The sequence below is a fragment of the Bos indicus x Bos taurus genome, chromosome 3, assembly GCF_003369695.1.
Source record: "Bos indicus x Bos taurus breed Angus x Brahman F1 hybrid chromosome 3, Bos_hybrid_MaternalHap_v2.0, whole genome shotgun sequence".
NCBI classification, from domain to species: Eukaryota; Metazoa; Chordata; class Mammalia; order Artiodactyla; family Bovidae; genus Bos; species Bos indicus x Bos taurus.
This window is the reverse complement of record NC_040078.1, coordinates 112,662,867-112,682,207: the sequence shown is the minus strand read 5'-3', so window position 1 is coordinate 112,682,207 and position 19,341 is coordinate 112,662,867. Positions and strand designations below refer to the sequence as shown.

General features: G+C 39.6%; 1 protein-coding gene across 5 annotated transcripts in view; it reads right to left on the bottom strand.

The window, feature by feature from the left end:
* Window positions 1–19,341, bottom strand: part of GIGYF2 (GRB10 interacting GYF protein 2) — a 129,373-nt gene that overhangs the window by 34,158 nt on the left and 75,874 nt on the right. For 4 of the 5 annotated variants that reach the window (XM_027537934.1, XM_027537936.1, XM_027537935.1 and 1 more), the window contains 6 exons: window positions 15,428–15,645; window positions 15,173–15,335; window positions 14,909–15,094; window positions 10,809–11,005; window positions 9,706–9,865; window positions 2,010–2,176 (listed from right to left, as the gene is read on the bottom strand). In XM_027537934.1, coding sequence (XP_027393735.1) covers window positions 2,010–2,176; window positions 9,706–9,865; window positions 10,809–11,005; window positions 14,909–15,094; window positions 15,173–15,335; window positions 15,428–15,645 — 1,091 coding nt within the window. The remainder of the gene's footprint in view (window positions 1–2,009; window positions 2,177–9,705; window positions 9,866–10,808; window positions 11,006–14,908; window positions 15,095–15,172; window positions 15,336–15,427; window positions 15,646–19,341) is intronic. The other variant, XM_027537937.1, reaches the window with a different exon arrangement.

The following is a 19,341-nucleotide window of genomic DNA, read 5'->3' as shown; positions in this document are numbered from 1 at the left end:
GTTTAACTCTCTATCCAAAAATTAGAGGTGCTTCTATTGCTTTTAATACATCACAAATTTAAAAATAAGGGTTAGTAAAAACTTTTTTAGCTTACATATCAAATAATATGGCTGGAATTTAAATTTTGGAAGACAAAAGTGGGGGAAAAATGAAAGGTGAAATATAAGATAGCAGAAATAAAAGCCTAAGGGTGATAAAGACTAAAATTAAGAAAGATCATTAATGAACGGTTTATATCTTTACTGCACACTGATTACAATTCAGAAAAACACATTTGATGTATGACTCCTTTGAGTGAGGTTCACCTGAAACTCAAGGACATTCTTTTTTCTCATTTAACTATTCGGGATAAAAGCTACAGTAGGTTAATCGACAATTAACCTAAGGGCAAAGGCAATACCTGACAGGAAGCAGAGCTTCCCACAGTCTGTCCCCTTAAGTGGGTCTGATGAGGCTCATCCCCTATAACTGGAAGTCAGGAAATGGATTAGAGCTAGCACGCCAAGCTCCAAGTGGCCAGCTGTCAGTTCTCAAACATTCTCAAGATAAAAACACATCCCAATTTCTGAGTAGATGGTAAAAGTACAATTTACATACAACAATATAACAATTTTTCTGGATTTACAACAGAAATGTCAGGGTAATTCCCTAGGACTCTTCACTGCTCTGCAAACTATAGGAGGTCTCAATCCATCAGTGGACAGTGAAATTAATTATTGGGTCAAGATAAACATTTACATACTGGGGGAAAAAAGAAGAAACACAAAGAATGTATGTACATGGCACCAAATGTTTCGTCAAACTTACTTCAGATATATCCGCAAGTTAACGAATATATGAAGTAGTGATATGAAAATCTTTTGTTTTTTACTATTTGCTATGGTCAAAACAATGTGATAGCCACTGTTCTCATTTATGAACTCTCTTGGCTACAGATGTTGCAAATGACTTACTCATCTTTATCTCATAAGAACCTAACACAGCCCTGGCACAGATCCTCAATACATAATTGGTGAGTAAATCCATGGATCTTACTGTAGAAATCCAGTGTTCAGAATAAAGATTTCTGACTATGGTCATTTAAGACTATGGCCAGCAATCAGACACTCCAACCTGGAAAATGGAAAAGTGAGGCACAGATCCAAAGGAACTCAACAGGGAGAGGCCCAGGAGCAGCTGCAAAAAAGACTTCCCCTTCAAAGGTCTCCAGTGTCAGCATACTAAAAGGGTTATGTTATGATCCAATTTTTAGTTAAATATCAGTAACATATTTTAAAAGGGCTTCCCTGGGGGCTTAGATGGTAAAGAATCTGCCTAAAATGCAAGAGACTCGGGTTGGATCCCTGGGTTGGGAAGATCCCCTGCAGAAAGAAACAGCAAGCCACTCCAGTATTCAACCCACTCTGTCCATGGAGAATCCCATGGACAGTGGAGCATGGTGGGCTACAGTCCATGGGGTAGCAAAGAGGCACATATTTTTTTGAAAAGGTAAATAAATGGAGAGGAGAATGGGCATTCTAACTAGAAGCAACAAGAAACTCTAAGTCAGTTGTGTTGAAGCACAGTAGATAAAGGTGAAAGCTCTAAAATGAACTTGGAAAGGTAAGGAGCCAAAACACGCATGAACTGGTAGGGAGGCCAAGACAAAATATTCTTCCTTTAGCACATGCTAAAGCTACCAGAGGATTCTATTTCTTTAGAATGAGTGTGGGGTATGTGTGAGTGTGGGTATACACACACACACACACACACACACACACACACACACACACACACACACACACACACACGTGTGTGTATGTTGAGAGAAGAGACAGGAAGAGGAGGACAGGCACAGACATCTGAGTTTTAAAAGATCATTATAGCTACATATATAGTCTGAGTCAGACTTCCCACTGTCATCTGATCAATTACTTTCAAGAACTACAGTTTCTTCTTCATGAGATGTAACATCTAGAGCAAGTGCTTCTGGGTCTACTGTGTTCTGAGTGAGGCATAAGTTACTTACCATATGCGGAGGGGGAGCTGGTCCGGGAGAGAAAGGAACCCTTCCCCACATTTTCATGATATCACCAAGAGGCTGGAAGCTTTCATCACATGCTCTCTTTACCAACAAAGACATAGTGAAATAGCCCGCCTGAAACCATTCCGCCATCTCCTGATTATTGAAGGGACCTACAATAACAATAATTAAACAGAAGGTCAATAAAAATCCTTTCAAGCTAAAAACAAAAAAAATATTTCCTGGGTCTGATCCTCACCCAGATAGAGGTAACAACTTGTTTCAGGTGGCTCCTGATGTTAATTTACCAGGAAAAGTGGTGAACAGACTTCAAACTAATAAAATACTACAGAAACAATTTAGAAATAAGCCTTATGTATACACATCCTAATTTCTCAGCAGTGTTTTAACTATCTTAAAGAGAATAATTGTCTCCAACTCACTCAGTCTCTAAAGCTCATTTCAGAAAAGCATTCATACTGAAAAGAGTATTTGTTAGATCTGGTATCACACAGATACAGAGAATATAAACATGCATGGCTGAATATGCTCCTCTCCAATTTTCATTCCCTGTCAGAGCTTGTTGGAAGTTAGGCAAACTATAAACAATAATTAATTAAGAAAGATGACCAATTTTTTATTATTTATCTGAGGTAAGATTAAATCAGGCCTTGGTAAGGGAAAAAAAACTAACATTTTCTGGATCTTTTACAATAATAAATAGCCAAATATTTTATACATAAAATTAATGAACACACTCTGATCAACAACTAGTGATTCAGGAAGTATTTGTTGCTGTTGTTCAGTTGCCAAGTCGTGTTCACTCTTTGCGAGCCCATGGACTACAGCACACCAGGGTTTCCTGTCCTTCACTATCTCCCTGGGTTTGATCAAATTCATGTCCAGTGAGTTGGTGATGCTATCTGTCTCATCCTCTGCTGCCCTCTTCTCCTCTTGCCCTCAATCGTTCCCAGCATCAGGGTCTTTTCCAATGAGTCGGTTCTTCACATCCGGTGGCCAAAAGTATTGGAGCTTCAGCATCAGTCCTTCCAATGAATATTCAGTGTTGATTTCCTTTAGGACTGACTGGTTTGATCTCTTTGCTATCCCAGTGATCTCAAGAGTCTTCTCCAACACCACAATTCAAAAACAGCATTCTTCAGTGCTCAGCCTTCTTTGTGGTCCAACTCTCATATCTGTACATGACTACTGGAAAAACCATAGTTTTGACTATATAGACCTTTGTCAGCAAAGTGATGTCTCTGCTTTTTAATATTCTGTGTAGGTTTGTCTTTCCTTCCAAGGAACAGCAACTTATAATTTCATGGATGCAGTTACTGTTCACAGTGATTTGAAGGCCAAGAAAAAAGAAAATCTGTCACTGCTTCCCACCTTTTATCCTTCTGTTTGCCATGAAGTGATGGGACCAGATACCATGATCTTTGTTTTTGAATGTTGAGTTTTAAGCTGGCTTTTTCATTCTCCTCTTTCACCTTCATCAAGAGGTTCTTTAGTTCCTCTTTACATTCTACCATTAGAGTGGTATCATCTGCCTATCTGAGGTTGTTATTTCTCCCAACAATTTTGATTACAGCTTGTGAGTCATCCAGCCTGCCAGGGATGTACTTTGCAAAGAAGTTAAAAAAACAGAGTGACAATATACAGCCTTGTTGCACTCCTTTCCCAATTTTGAACCAATCTGCTGTTCCATGTAAGGTTCTAACTGTTGCTTCTTGGCTTGCATGCAGGTTTCTTAGCAGACTGGTAAGGTGGTCTGGTATTGCCATCTCTAAGAATTTTCCAGTATTCTGTGATCCACACAAAGGTTTTAGCATAGTCAGTGAGCAAAAGTAGATGTTTTTCTGGAATTTCCTTGCTTTCTCTATAATCCAATGAATGTTGACAATTTGATCTCTGGTTCCTCTGCCTTTTCTAAGCCCAACTCATACATCTGCAAGTTCTCAGTTCACATACTGCTGAATCATAGCTTGAAGAATTTTGAGCATAACCTTACTAGCATGCAAAATGAGTGCAAATGTACAGTAGTTTGAACATTCTTGGGCATTGCCTTTCTTTGGGATTAGAATGAAAACTGACGTTTTCCAGTCCTGTGGCACTGCTGAGTTTTCCAAATTTGCTGGCATATTGAATGCAGCACATTAATCATATTATCTTTTAGGATGTGAAATAGCTCAGCTGGAAAGCAGCTCCACTAGCTTTGTTTGTAGTGATGCTTCCTAAGGCCCACTTGACTTCACACTTCAGGATGTCTAGCTCTAGGTGACTGACCACACCAGCGTGGTTATCCCAGTCATTAGGACCTTTTTTGTATGGTTCTTCTGTATATTCTTGCCACCTCGTCTTAATCTCTTCTCTGTTAGGTCCTTAACGTTTCTGTCCATTATCATGCCCATCCTTGCATGAAATGTTCCCTTGGTTATCTTCAATTTTCTCGAAGAGATCTCTAGTCTTTCCCATTCTATTGTTTTCCTCTACTTCCATGCATTGTTCGTTGAAGAAGGCCTTCTTATCTCTCCCTGCTATTCTCTGGAAACCTGCATTCAGTTGGGTGTATCTTTTCATTTGTCCCTTGCTTTTCACTTCTCTCCTTTCCTTAGTTATTTGTAAAGCCTCCTCAGACAACCATTTACCTTCCTGCATTTCTTTCTCTTTGGGATGGTTTTGGTCACTGCTTCCTGTACAATGTCATGATCCTCTGTCGTCCATAGTTCTGGCAGTCTACCAGGTCTAATCCCTTCAATCTATTCACCACTTGCACTGTAAAATCATAAGGGATTTGATTTAAGTCATATCTGAATGGCCTAGTGGTTTTCCCTATTTTATTCAATTTAAGCCTGTATTTTGCAATAAGGAGCTCATGATCGGAGCCAATCAGCTCCAGATCTTGTTTTTGCTGACTGTATACAGCTTCTCCATCTTCGGCTGCAAAGAACATAATCAATCTGATTTCGGTATTGACCGTCTGACAATGTCCATGTGCAGAGTTGTCTCTCTGTGTTGTTGGAAAAGGGTGTTTGCTATAACTAGTGTGTTCTCTTGACAAAACTCTGTTAGCCTTTGCCCCACTTCATTTTGTACTCCAAGGCCAAACTTGCCTGTTACTCCAGGTATCTCTTGACTTCCTGCTTTTCCATTTCAATACCCTGTGATGAAAAGGACATCTTTTTTTTTGCTGTTAGTTCTAGAAGGTCTTGTAGGTCTTTGTAGAATCGGTCAACTTCAGCTTCTTCTGCATCAGGGGTTGGGGCACAGATTCGGATTACTGTGATGTTTAACAGTTTGCCTTGGACTTGAAGGCATGTCCAAGATCATACTGTCATTTTTGAGCCTGCACCCAGGCACTGAATTTCGAACTCAGGAAATATTTACTGAATACCAATCATATAGGTCCAGGCAGGAATCTATAGCAGTAAACAAACAAACAAAGCCCTGGAATTTCCACATCTGGAAAGGTGGAGTAGATGTACTTTCTCCCCTGCTCCTGCCAAATGCAACTAAAAACTCTGGACATTAGATATAAAACAAACAAAAAAAGACTCTGTAAGGTAGACACAAGGCAGGAGGCTGACTAGAAGCCTGTAGCAAGTCTGACAGGAGATTAAAAAAGAAATGAACAAGATATCAACTTCAAGAATGAAACTGGAGATTACCACAGAACCTAAAGATATTAAACAGGCAACAGAACCCTTATCAAAAAGATAATACGGGAATAAGAACAGAATACTCTACACACATAAATCCAGATGACACAGCCCAATTAATCGAAAAACATAAACTATCACAATTCATTCACATCAAATAGATAACTTAATAAACAGTCCTATAACTATCAAGATTTCTGAATTTGTAATTTTTATATTCCAAATGGAAAATTTTACCAAACATTTAAACAATTAACACCCTGTGGCAAACATATGGATGTTTCTCAAAAAAAAAAAACCAACTAAGAACAGAACTACCATATGACCCAGCAATTCCATTCTTGGGTATACATATCTGAAATAAAACAAAAACACTAATTCAAAAAAATATATGCATCCCAATGTTTATAGCAGCATTATTTACAATTGCCAAGATATGGAAGCTACCTAAGTGTCTGTCAACAGATAAATGTATAAATAGGGTGTGGTATATATATACACAAAGGCATGCTCTGCTGTGTGCTATGTGCTAAGTTGCTTTAGTCATGCTCAACTCTGTGCAACCCAAGGGACTGTGGCTTGCCAGGCTCCTCTGTCCATGGGATTCTCCAGGCAAGAAAACTGAAGTGGGTTGCCATGCCCTCCTCCAGAGGATCTTCCTGATCCAGGGACTGAACCCATGCCTCTTGCATCTACCTGCATTGGCAGGTGGGGTCTTTGCCAACAGCACCACCTGGAAAGTCTATAATGGCACATTACTCACTCATAAAAAAAAAAAAAAAAATGGAATTTTGCTATTTGCAAAATAGCAAATTGGACTGGTAAAATCAAAGACAAACAAATACTATATGATATCACTTATATGTAGAATCTAAAAAATACACCTAATTAGTAAAAACAGCCAAAAAGAAACAGACTCATAGACACAAAGAACAAATTAGTGGTTACTAGTGGGAAGGAAGGGGGGAAGGAACAAACAAGAGTAGGAGGTTAAGAAGTACAAACTACTAAAGCAGAAACCACACACACACCAAGAGTTCACACCAATTCTAAACAATGTTTTCCATAAAACAGAAGGGGAAGAAATAATTGCCAGTTCATTTTATGAAGCTAGTATTATCTTGATACCAAAATCAGACAATGAGAGTACAAACAAAAAAAAAACTACAAAATATTCTTTAGGAATGGAGATACAAAAATCCCAAACAATTTATCACTAAGATTCAGCAATATATAAAATGAATTACATACCATGACCAAACAGTTTATTCCAAGGATGAAAATCTGATTCAATATTCAAAAAACCAGTCATTGTAATCTACCATATTTAACTGGGTAAAAGAAAAATCACATGATCGTTATCAAGGGATGCTGAAAAAGCATTTGACAAAACCTAATATCCAATCATGATAAAAAGCTCTCAAAATAAAGGGTACTTCCTTAACCAGATAAACAGCACCTAAAAAACTCAACAGTTAACACGACCACTTAATCATTATTAGAGCTCCCCCTAAGGTAGGAAAGTAGGATAAACAAAGCAAGTGTGTCTGCTCTCACCCCTCTTACTTAACAGTTTGGAATACACAGTAAAGCAACAAAAGGAAGGAGGCTTACAGATTGGAAAGGAAAAAAAGAAAACCATCCCTATCTGCAGATGACAGCAGTCTACATAGAAAACCTATGGAATCTAACAAAACAACTCCTAGCACTAATAAAAGAGCTCAGTAAGGTCACAGAATACACAAACATCTAAAATTCAATTCTGCATAGTAGCAGTAAACACTGAAATACAGCAAGATTTACAACTGCTCAAAAAGTCATATACTTAGGTAAAAATTTAATAAAATATGCACAGAATCTATATTGAAAATTACACAGTGCTGATGAAAGAAATTAAAGATCTAAAAAAACTGAGACATACCACGTTCATGGATGGGAAGACTCAACATGGTAAAAATTGTCAATTCTCTTCAAAATGATAAAAGTGTAACGTAATCCCTATATGGCAACCTACTCCAGTATCCTCGCCTGGAGAATCCCATGGACAGAGGAACCTGGCGGGGTACAGTCCACAGGGTCGAAAAGACTTGCATATGACTGAAGCAACTTAGCACACACCCATGCACTATTAAAATCTCCACAAGATTTCTGGTATATATAAATAGGATTACTCAAAAACTTTTATGGTAAAAACCAGTATACCCAATTTCAGAACTCACTTTATAGCTATGGTAATCAAGACCACACAGCTGTGGCTAGAGGGGCAAACACAAAGATCAAATAAAGAATAAAGAAACCAAGGAATTTCTGGTAGTCCAGTGGGTAGGGCTCTGTGCTACTGCTGCAGGGGCAGATGTTCAATCCCTAGTTGGGAAACTAAGATCCCAGAATCCATGCAGCATGGCCAAAAGAGCAAAAGAAAACAGAACCCAGAAATCAACCAACACAAATAAATATGTTCAACGAAATCTTGAAGAAAGTACAACGACAATTCAGGGAGGAAAAGACAGATAGAAAAAAGACAGAGGAAAAGGTACCAGTACAGGTGGATATTCACAGGCAAAAAAAATTAAAATCTTGACCTACATCACATACCTTATATAAAAATTAACTCAAAATGGAATACCAACTTAAATACAAAACATAAAGCTATGAGTTGGGAAGGGGAAAGGGATAAAACATTTGAGATGTGTTCAGCAAAGAGTTCTTAATTAAACCAAAGCACAATCCATAAAAGAAAAAAGGTATTCATAATCTACTGTACTTCATCAAAATTTAAAACTTTTGTTCTGTTAAAGACTGTTCAGAGCCTGTTCTGAATCTTGACTGTATCAGTGTCCATATCCTGGGTGTGATACTATTAGTTTTGCAAGAGGTTACCACTGGGTGAACTGGGAAAATGTACATAGAATCTGTGTATTATTTCTCACAACTGTTTATAAAGCTACAATTATCTCAAAATAAATATAATTACAATACACACCTGTATATGTTTTAATTAAAACATTCTACAGGCATGCAAATTCAGATAATCAAAAAATATACACAGTGCCATGCAGTGATAGATACTATAAGGAAGAATAAAGCAGGGGAGGAGGACTGAGGATAGAAAAGAAATTATGACGTTAAAGAGAAGTAACAGTCAACAACAAAATTCAGGTTACAAGCAAAAACTTCAAAAGCAGAAATGAAAAATCAACAGATGTTCTTCACAACATTCTCTCCCCATTCTAATCTAACTTACATACCATACACATACTTTAAGCAATTAGTTTAAAATATGGTACTCTTTTCAAATATTTTAAATATTTGTCATTTATGATATCAACTCCATTTCAGTGAAACATTCAAACAAGCTTTTCCAAGATGACTGCCATCATCTTTTTTTATAAGGTGGTAAAATACAGTGAATAGATGAAACTCAACTGCCCAGTCAGTAGCTGGCATGCCAGAAATGAGGGGGTCTTAAGCATACTGACTACTCCCCCCCACATCATATTAGTAATCACAATCTGCCTTGTATTCAGATTATTTTCACTGGACTCCCTCCCATCATTGAAATGTAAAGTACTAATGAAGGAACCTATTAAACAAACATCTATACAAAAGAAGAAAGCCTGCAGCGCTGACTTCTGTTCTACGATTACACAAATTAATGTTAAATAATCACCATGCTTTTGTTCTGTGGTGTTGGAGAAGACCCTTGAGAGTCCCTTGGACTGCAAGGAGATCCAACCAGTCCATCCTAAAGGAAATCAGTCCTGAATATTCACTGGAAGGACTGATGCTGGGAAAGACTGAAGGCAGGAGGAGAAGGGGATGACAGAGGATGAGATGGTTGCATGCCATCACCAACTCAATGGACATGAGTTTGAGCAAGTTCTGGGAGCTGGTGATGGACAGGGAAGCCTGGCATGCTGCAGTCCACAGGGTCGCAAAGAGTCAGACACGACTGAGTGACTGAACGACTGAATCACCATCTTAGAGAATCTGGAGGTAATGGCATGCTTCTCTACTTAGAGTAGAATGGAACAACCTACCTTGAATTTCTCCCTGAGGATCTTTGTAATACCACTTCTGCATTGCTTCATGCATCAGTGGAATTGAGACTCCCTTCGCTCTGTGTTCTTGCAGTTTTGATGCCAGTCTCTCATCATCTAGTGCACTGTCTTGGAGATAAGCCACCATTTTCTCAGCTTGCTAAGAGAAAAAATTAAAAAATGAACTGTGGAAACAAATGATCCTAAATTAATACTTGTACACGTAATTGTCTCTTTTGGACTACTTGATCTGTGAGAGGCACTGTGCAAAGGACACAGCAGGCAACAATTCAATTCATCCAATAATGCCATGAAATAGGTATGATCCTCATTTCACAAAGAGGGAAACTTTGTGAACTAAGGCAGGTTCAGGAGGATCAAGTCTTGCTTAATGTTTCACAATTATCAAGCAAACTCAAATGAGACTAAAACTGGAACAGATCAAAATTCAAGCATCTTATCAACACACTTAAGAGTGCCATTTAAACAAATAATCCTAAATTATACAAACTAAATCTGTAAAAACATGTTAATAGATCAAAAAGCTCAATTATAATACAATTACAAATAAAAACTTTTACAAGTTTTTATTCCTTTCTGCAATACTTCCTGCCACCAACTACTGTACCCTGAAGGAAAGAGAATTTCCTCTGTAGAAAGCAAGCTATCATTTACCTTACATACAAGCAACAGTATATAAAAATGTTAGGGAACTCTAGAGACATCAATATGATGGTATTTCGGTTTTCCCTGTTACACTTTAGGCGAAAAATATAGATGACACAGTGCCTATCCACAGCTGCTTGTATTCGCCATTTCTGGCATTCCATTAATCTCCAAAAAGAAAAAAGAAAAGGAAACAGCTCAGGGCAACCTCAGAAGAGCAAAAAATAACCTGACTTAATGACTACTACATAGCAGAAACTTAAAAGCGTGAAATGGTTTGAAAGACAATTACTCACAAATAAACATGAGACACGAAAACAAGTTTCTCAGTACACAGGATCTAGTGCACAAAAGTTCCATTTCTGAATATTCATTTAATGCTTTTCAATTTTTATGGCAGTTCACGAGGAAAGATAGAATTATTACGTGACTTGTACCTGCTCCAAGTGTTTGAGACCCTCTTCGTCATCTGGCTCTGTGGGAACACTGCCCATTCCAGGAGCACCGACGACTGGCGTCTCCACTGGCCGGAGGGCAGGACTAGGGCTGGGGACAGGAGGCGGGAGGATGAGGAGCGGAGAGGCTGTATCTGAAGGGATCTGAGATAGGGGCTGCTGGACAGCAGGAACCACTTCTAGAGAAAAAAAACGTAGACAGATGAAAATCCTCTAAAATAGACTCTTAGAAAGAATAACTAGCATCAAGTTGAGCAGCTCGCTAAATGGGTTCAACAGATTTGTGAACCATGTCATGAACACTGCTCCTACTTCTTATGGAGAAGTGTGTATTCCTCCCCAGAATGACGAAGTGCTGCAGTGCCATACTGTGTCACTAGAGTATCTACCCAATAGTTATAGGTCGACCTCTTGAAAACAAACAGAATTAGTCCAATCCCTTCTTTACATCATGTCTCTGAGTTGTAAAGACAGTAAATAGTACTGCAAATCTCCTCAAAGACACTGTATCTCAGCACGTGAAAGTGAAAGTTGCTCAGTCGTGTCCAATTCTTAATGACGCCATGGACTATACAGTCCACGGAATTCTCCAGGCCAGAATACTGGAGAGTGGGTAGCCTTTCCCTTCTCCAGGGGATCTTCCCAACCCAGGGATGGAAACTATGTCTCCCACATTGCAGGTGGGTTCTTTACCAGCTGAGCTACAAGGGAAGTATAAAAACCTTTATTAAAAACATCTGCAATTACTTTGAATAATTACCTATTCCGACTTATAATTCATAATAATTCGATTTATAATTCGACACATAATTCAATACAATACATTCTGCAGGGTAACAAAAAGTTCACTGGGTCTACCTGTACAGAGCAGGAGGTTCTTCACAATAAGAGTAAAGACTACAAAAGAGGTTCTGTCTTGGTTCCTATTTCTAACCTCTCAGTATTCAGGCTCTTGAGGCGGAAAGGGGGATGGAAGTAATTAGATACAATCGTAGTTTCCCCTTTGAAATCTTGTTTGTTCAATTATAGCAAGCTTCTCCAAATGCCGGTTCCTCTCCACCCTTTGCCAGACTTCTTAAAAGGACAGTGTGACGTCTATACAACTTTCCCTACTTCACCACCACCCACACCAGCTATAAGGTAACTTCCACTTCCAACAGCCCCAAAGCGTCTCTCCCAAAAATAAGCATTCACCCAAAGTGCTCAAACACAATGGTTTTTCCTAGTCCCCATCACTGAACCTTAGGTCTGACATTATCTTCCCAATTCTAAACTGGAACGTTCTCCTTCCTTCCTTTTCCTGCACTCTTCTTCCTGCCTTGCCAAAATTTTTCTCTGGCTCCTCTATCTACCCTCTAAAAATAGGGATTACCCAGGTTCTATTCTCAGTCCACTTCTTCTCACTCCTAACAGTGCATGTAACCTTTTAAATGTTCATTCTTTCTGCAGTCCCCTCACTCTCAACTGCTCTCTGGCCATCTCTACCGAATTTCTCACCAACACCTCAGACTCCATGTTCCTAACCTGATCTCTCCCCTCCCAAATGTGCTCCTCAAAACTTACACTCTTTTTCTATTAAGGATACCCTAAATCCTCTCACACACCTCATTCATCTTTGACTCTTCTTTCCTCCTTGCCCTAATAAACAACAAGCAGTAACTATGTCCTGTCAATTTTTACTGTGAAATCTCATCTGCCACGACCTCCCTTTACAAGTGCACTGCTCAGGACACCAACAGGTCACAGAGCAGCCCTCTGTCAACACAATCTACCCTCACACACAGCTTTCAGATACATGTTCCAACCATGTTTCCCACCGGCCGCCTTTTCACATCTCATACTTTATCTAAATAAAAACAGAGGCTGATTTCCTGCCCATGCTTGGATCGGCCCCATTTCCTCGCTGTAGCTTTCACTGCAACCTCCTACTGGAACACCCTCTCCTAATTCATCCTGCTACACCCAACTCCAAATTCTACTCATTATTTTAAGACAAGTTCAAAGACACTTGCTTCCTGATCATTCCAGGAGTGTGCCAATCATGAATCCGTATTTTTTTGGTCCTAGGTTACTGATATGCACATGCTTTATTTCCCCTATAAATTATTAAGTCCAGAGTTTCAATCCTCAATGGACATTTATGCAGCTTTCCCAAAAGATACGTGTCTAGACCCCATCCTAAAACCTCCTAGAATAAGGCCCTAGATGTGTACATTTAGAAGTATGAACCACAAATAACTTGGAGCCACAGCATAGCTGAAAAATTACTACTACAAATGAAAGAGGTCTCAAAATGTGCAAGTCCCATGGTACCTGATATATACAGTAGAGATTCAAGTACTTGCTGAATTCATTCATTTAGCTTTGTTACCAACATAAAAAAATGGAAGGAAAAAAAAAATCCTTGTTTCAAGCTCTCAAAATAGTATTTACTGGGCAAGAGAAATGACAAACAGTTCTTCATAATGTTGTTTTTCAGAAACGGTACTGGCTGTTTAAGGAGAAGACACCTAACCTAGCTTGGGACCTTGGGGTGGGAGAGTTTCAGGCACAGAAAACAGCGTATGCTAAGGCACAAAGGCAAGAGAGCAAGGCACATTTCAGGGCTAACAGGTTGTGAAGCTGACGAACAGAGTACAAAGTACAGAGAGAGTTTAGTGCTGAAACTGCAGAGGCAGGGCAGATGCTAGATCACGCAAGGTTCTCACAGGCCAAGTTAACAGGCATGAATTTTCATGGTGAAAGTGAAAGGTGCTCAGTTGTATCTGACCCTTTGCAACCCATAGTCCATGGAATTCTCCAGGCGAGAATACTGGAGTGGGTAGCCTTTCCCTTTTCCAGGGGATCTTCCCAAACGAGGGATCAAACCCAGGTCTCCCTCATTGCAGGTGGATTCGTTACCAACTGAGCCACAAGGTAAGCCCAAGAATACTGGAGTGGGTAGCCTATCCTATCTCCAGAGGATCTTCCCAACTCAGGAAGTGAACCAGGGTCTCCTGCCTTGCAGGTGGATTCTTTACCAACTGAGCTATCAGGGAAGCCCTAATTTTCATTGTGAATAAATCAATTACCTTTCCATATCAGGCATTACACTGACATTTTTTAGTACAGACAAGAAGAACCATGGAAATGAACATTAATACTGCCTGTTAAGGTGTATGAGCAACTTAAAATCAATACAGTAACACTGGAAAAGGAGATATAGTTTAAGTTTATTCTCTAGCAAAGGTGATGGGTCTTCCACAGAGTTATCTTGGCCTCTTTGAAACAATGGCATTATGGTCTGTCATCTGGACACATACACAGCCATTACATAAAAGGAATCTGATACAGAAATCAAACTACTGCTGCTGCTTCTAAGTCGCTTCAGTCGTGTCCAACTCTGCGACCCCACAGACGGCAGCCCACCAGGCTTCCCTGTCCCTGGGATTCTCCAGGCAAGAACACTGGAGTGGGTTGCCATTTCTTTCTCCAATGCATGAAAGTGAAAAGTGAAAGTGAAGTCGCTCTGTCATGCCCGACTCTTAGCAACCCCATGGACTGCAGCCTTCCAGGCTCCTTCGTCCATGGGATTTTCCAGGCAAGAGGATCCCAAATCCAGTTTGCCTGACTGATACCAGGGTGGCTGTACCCCTAGGAAGTGATAGTACCTTGCTGCTTCTACTTGTTTTGATGAATTCTGGGATAGATACACAGGGGAAGCAGTGTTTGAGTAGGCTGACTGGTAAAATGGGCTTCTCCTGTGACTCAGTGGTAAAGAATCTGCCTGCAAAGCAGGAGATTCCCGTTTGATCCCTGGGTCAGGAAGATCCCTGGGAGTACAGCATGACAACCCACTCCAGTATTCTTGCCTGGAGAATCTCGTGGACAAAGGAGCCTGGCAAGCTATAGTCTATAGGGTCTCACAGAATTGGACACAACTGAAGTGACTGAGCATGTGCACACACACAGGTAAAACAACCTATTCCAATAATCCACCACTAGAAGCAGTTCAAAGAGGCAAAAATGAAGCCTATCATATCATTTAATCACCTGTCCCAGCAAAATCCAAGTCTGGCTTGCTGACTCTCATAAATACATACCATCCCCCCTGCTGGATACTTTGGTTGATAGACTATTTTCTGTCCGACTCTCTTCTTCAGCTTTTTCCATTTGCTCAGTTTTGGATTCCTCTTTCCTCTCAAACTGTGGTGCTTCCTGAGGTTGGTCTGAAGGAGAACCTGGTCTAGCAGATGAAGAGGAGGTCTGGGTTGTTTCCTCACTAGCTTCTGCAATAGGAAGCAATCTTAAATTAACAACTTAGGAAACTTAGTTTGATTAAAAATAAAGGGCAAAACGAGCCTTACCAACTCCTGTTCTGTCTGTCTTCTCTGCCTCCTTCTTATTTGTCTTATCGGGTTCTTTGGCTTCTTCATTATGGCTGCCCTCAGAGTCGGAGCACTCCTCCCCTTCTTCTACAGGTCGGAAGTCCATCTCCTGCTCTTCTGGAATAGGCTCTTTCTGTACTTTCTGTAGGGAGAAAATAAAGCCAAAGATGAACAGCATATTTGGATTTGGAAGAAGGTCAGTACCTGTGATAATATTTAAAACAAATTTCTTACCTTCAGAGAGAGGAACGCTCCAGATGAGTCAAATGTGCCCATTTCCTCTTCAGCGTCCTCCAAGCACCATTCAGGCAAGCTATCCCTGTCATCATCTATGCTTCCACTGCCGGAGCGCACCCTTCGGTAACCCCGTTCATCATCCCGATCTCGAAAATCAAACTCAAACCTTCGCCGTCGTTCCATGTGTTCCCGCCAGCCTGCAGAACGAGGGCCATCTGGGATGAGGAGGAGGACACAAACCTTAGAGAAGTTTTATGACAGTATTCGAAAGAGAAAACCATGGACAGGAATCAAAGGAGAAAATTACAACTGACAGCTAATGCAAATGGATCAACCTATAAAGAGAAAAGTAGGAAATGAAGCAAACAAAACGAAGCTCAAAGTTCACTATTATATTCTATGTACCCTCAGTAAGTGACAACAGTAGTTATCTTCATAAACTACTATCACAACATACTCTAAAGCTTTTAAAGATAAACTTAAAGGAAACCACTTTTAAAGGACAGTTCTTTGAAGTATCTACTTTTAATAAGCTCTAGAACTGAATGTCTGACTGAAGTGTTGATCAGTCATTCATGTGGCCCACTCCTAGCCTAGACTTAGGCACTGGCTATCCTTCCATCCTGAGTCCATGCTCTCCCTTTGGCAAGTCTTAAAGCATTTTCTTTCTTCTGATGAAACTATCATTCTTTATGGATAACACCAGCCCCCTCGACAATATAACAATATCCACGACATGATGCTATTATGTCAATTCTTAATACCAGGCTCATCATGTCCACCCACTAGTGTCAGGATCCCATTGGTAATTCTGATTCCTCCCCACTTCCCAAAACAGTCATGAAATTATAGCACTGACATGTCATATCTGGCCCACTATCCCAATTATATAGTTTATGAAACAAAACCTCTGACAGCAGAAGTAACCTGCATAACAAAGCAACTGGAATCCAATGCTGCATCCTCTACTGCTCTTTCCACAGTAACAGGCTTACTTTCCTTTCCCTTTTCTCTCATCTCTTAACTCTCTCTAGGGAGTTTGAATTTCCATGGAATACCCCCAGGGACATTCCTAAATCCACCCTTGCATATTACTTAGAACATCTACTTTCCAACAGAAAACAACTGCCCAAGAAGAGAAGATCTAAGTAAAAAAAAAAAACAAACAAAAAACAGGTGGGGGGCAGTCCTCTTGTTAATACTGACAAACCTGAATCTAAGAGAGTCTTCAAAAGTGATGCAAGTTTTATCCTATTATGATTTTATATCCTTGACTGCTTTCTCCGAGGGAGATACACACACACACACACACACACACACACACACACAAAGGAGGTCAAAATTAAATGTTACTGTACTCTTGAGACCCAATTTGCTAAAACCTGTGATCAGGGCAAAATGTTAAAATATCAAATACAGGTAGCATCTTATAAGCCTCTTAAAGTGAAAGTGTGAAAGTGTTACTCACTCAGGCATGTCTGACTCTTTGTGACCCCATGGACTGTAGCCCACCAGGTCCCTCTGTTCATGGACTTCTCCAGGCAAGGATACTGGAGTGGATTGCCATTTCCTTCTCCAGGGGATTTTCTGCACCCAGGGATTGAACCCAGGTCTTCTGCACTGCAGGCAGATTCTTTTTTTACTGTCTGAGCCACCAGGGAAGTCCCATAAGTCACTTACAAAAAGGAAAGAAAACTTTATTCTTCCACTTCCCACACTTTACTTACAACAACAAAACACAATTTACTGCCTCCTATGAAAATGAAGGAGTTTTATAACCAGATTGTCCAAATGTAAACCTAGAGCCATTATCCCAAAGAAGTATTCATGATCAAAAGCTGAATTCCAGAGTGCTCTGTCTGCTGCTCTTGTGTCTAAGTATGCACTGCGATAGGAATCTATCCTTCTAGGCATGTGGCTCATGTTTCCCTCTCAGTTTCCTGAGTTCACCTCCCAGAGCGGGTGCTCTGCTGTCCTTAATGCTCCCAACTCCATAACTACCCAGCTGTGAGATGTACTTTAATAAAATTACACCCTATCATTGTTTTGTTATCTTAAATAGTTAATAAAATTTTATTCATGAAACTAAATGTAGCAGATAAGGCACATCTATAGCTTATTAAGACTGACCACTGCTTTATAGACCTTAAATCTGAACTAAATTATGATATTATTTTCTTAAGTCAAAATCACTGTATTTAAAATTTTAATCAACTCTAATAAAACATTAATTAAAATGTTAAAATAGTAACTAATAACAACTGACATAATCAGACTTGCTTTTAATATGCTGGGTTAAAAAAGTAGATTTTTTAAATGCATATTTACACTGTTCAGCCCCCATATATCTTTATGTCCCACAAACTGTCTTTTTAAAATAAATGGATTAAAAAAAACTGGAAAATCACCAAGCTGATGACAAAACTGACGTGAAAGTCAAATTTCACTGGAAAGAAATATTTACAAAAGATAGGTGGACAAAAATAGAGACAATATATATCCAAAATCTAAGCTCTTGGGTGAGGTGGTAAGTGGCAGAATATATTTACTTTTAACTCACTTTAATAGAATGAACATTAGACGTTCAGGCTCAGAAACACTGTTCATCTTCCAAAACATTCACCTTGTTTGTTTTTGATCAGCTGGAATTTTCTTCTCACTCAGCCCAGATCCTGACCATTCTTTCACTGAATGTCTGTTGGGAACACAGTCTACAAGCCCCTCTGCTTACAGGCAAGCTCAGCACAAAATCCCATAATCCCCTGAAGAGAACTCTAAGATCTGGTTGCCCAGGACACAGACTGATAAGAACTGCCCAGATAACTGTGATGCAAACAATGCCCACTAATGACAGAAATCTCTCCCAAGAGGCAGCCAGTGAGGAGTTGAGATAAAAGGATTATGACTCTATCCAATGATTAACTTCACTAAGTTTCCACCTATCCACAACTCCATAAAGGAACCTAAGGGCCAGTTATAATGTTTACTCAGGCCAATGATTTATTAATCAACTTCTTTTAAGTAAATGAAAAGAGTTTACATTATTATCAGTTCAGTTCAGTCACTCAGGGTGCAACTTCTCTACGACCCCATGGACTGCACCACGCCAGGCTTCCCTATCCATCACCAACTCCTGGAGCTTACTCAGACTCACGTCCATCGAGTCGGTGATGCCATCTAACCCATCTCATCCTCTGTCGTCCCCTTCTCCTCCTGCCTTCAATCTTTCCCAGCATTACATTATTATATCTCCCTCCATTAAAGTACGCTTCCTTGGCATACAGTCAGTACATAAAATAATGTTATGCATACGAAATTCAAAAGACATGTACACACTCTTTGTATGCTTCAGTTCTGCATGACCCAAGATTCAAACTGCAGGGGCATCTGATGATCATGAGGCATGGAATCAGCACTTGGGTAGGGAATGAACTTTGACACAAAGCACCAGTGTCTTCAATTACCAGCATATCTAATGTCAGGAAGAACAGTTTGAAGCCTTCTTAAGAGTCAAACAGAAGAACTTACAAAACCACTAATCATGACTATTCTCTCTCCTTTTTCTAAAGTTAGAGGGACAAAAGGATAAACTTATGATTATGCTTCTGACCTAGGATTAAAGTTTATTCTTCAAATAAGAAGAAATCACATTTTCAGAACAAAAAAAGAATAAATCCTTTCTTATGCAGGGAAAAAAAAACCTCACTTCAGGGAAAGCACATATTCCTAAGTAAGCATAAAATTACCACATTAAAAAGCATGCTGAAAAAAGATTCAGAGACTTAGAAAAACCAAATGAAATTCTCTCTCATTTTCACAGTTAAGGGCAGGTGCTTCCCATTAAACCATACTGCCCCAGAAAAAGAAAAGTGACTTTTTCTAATCAACTGAACAGGTGTGGGGAATTTTTA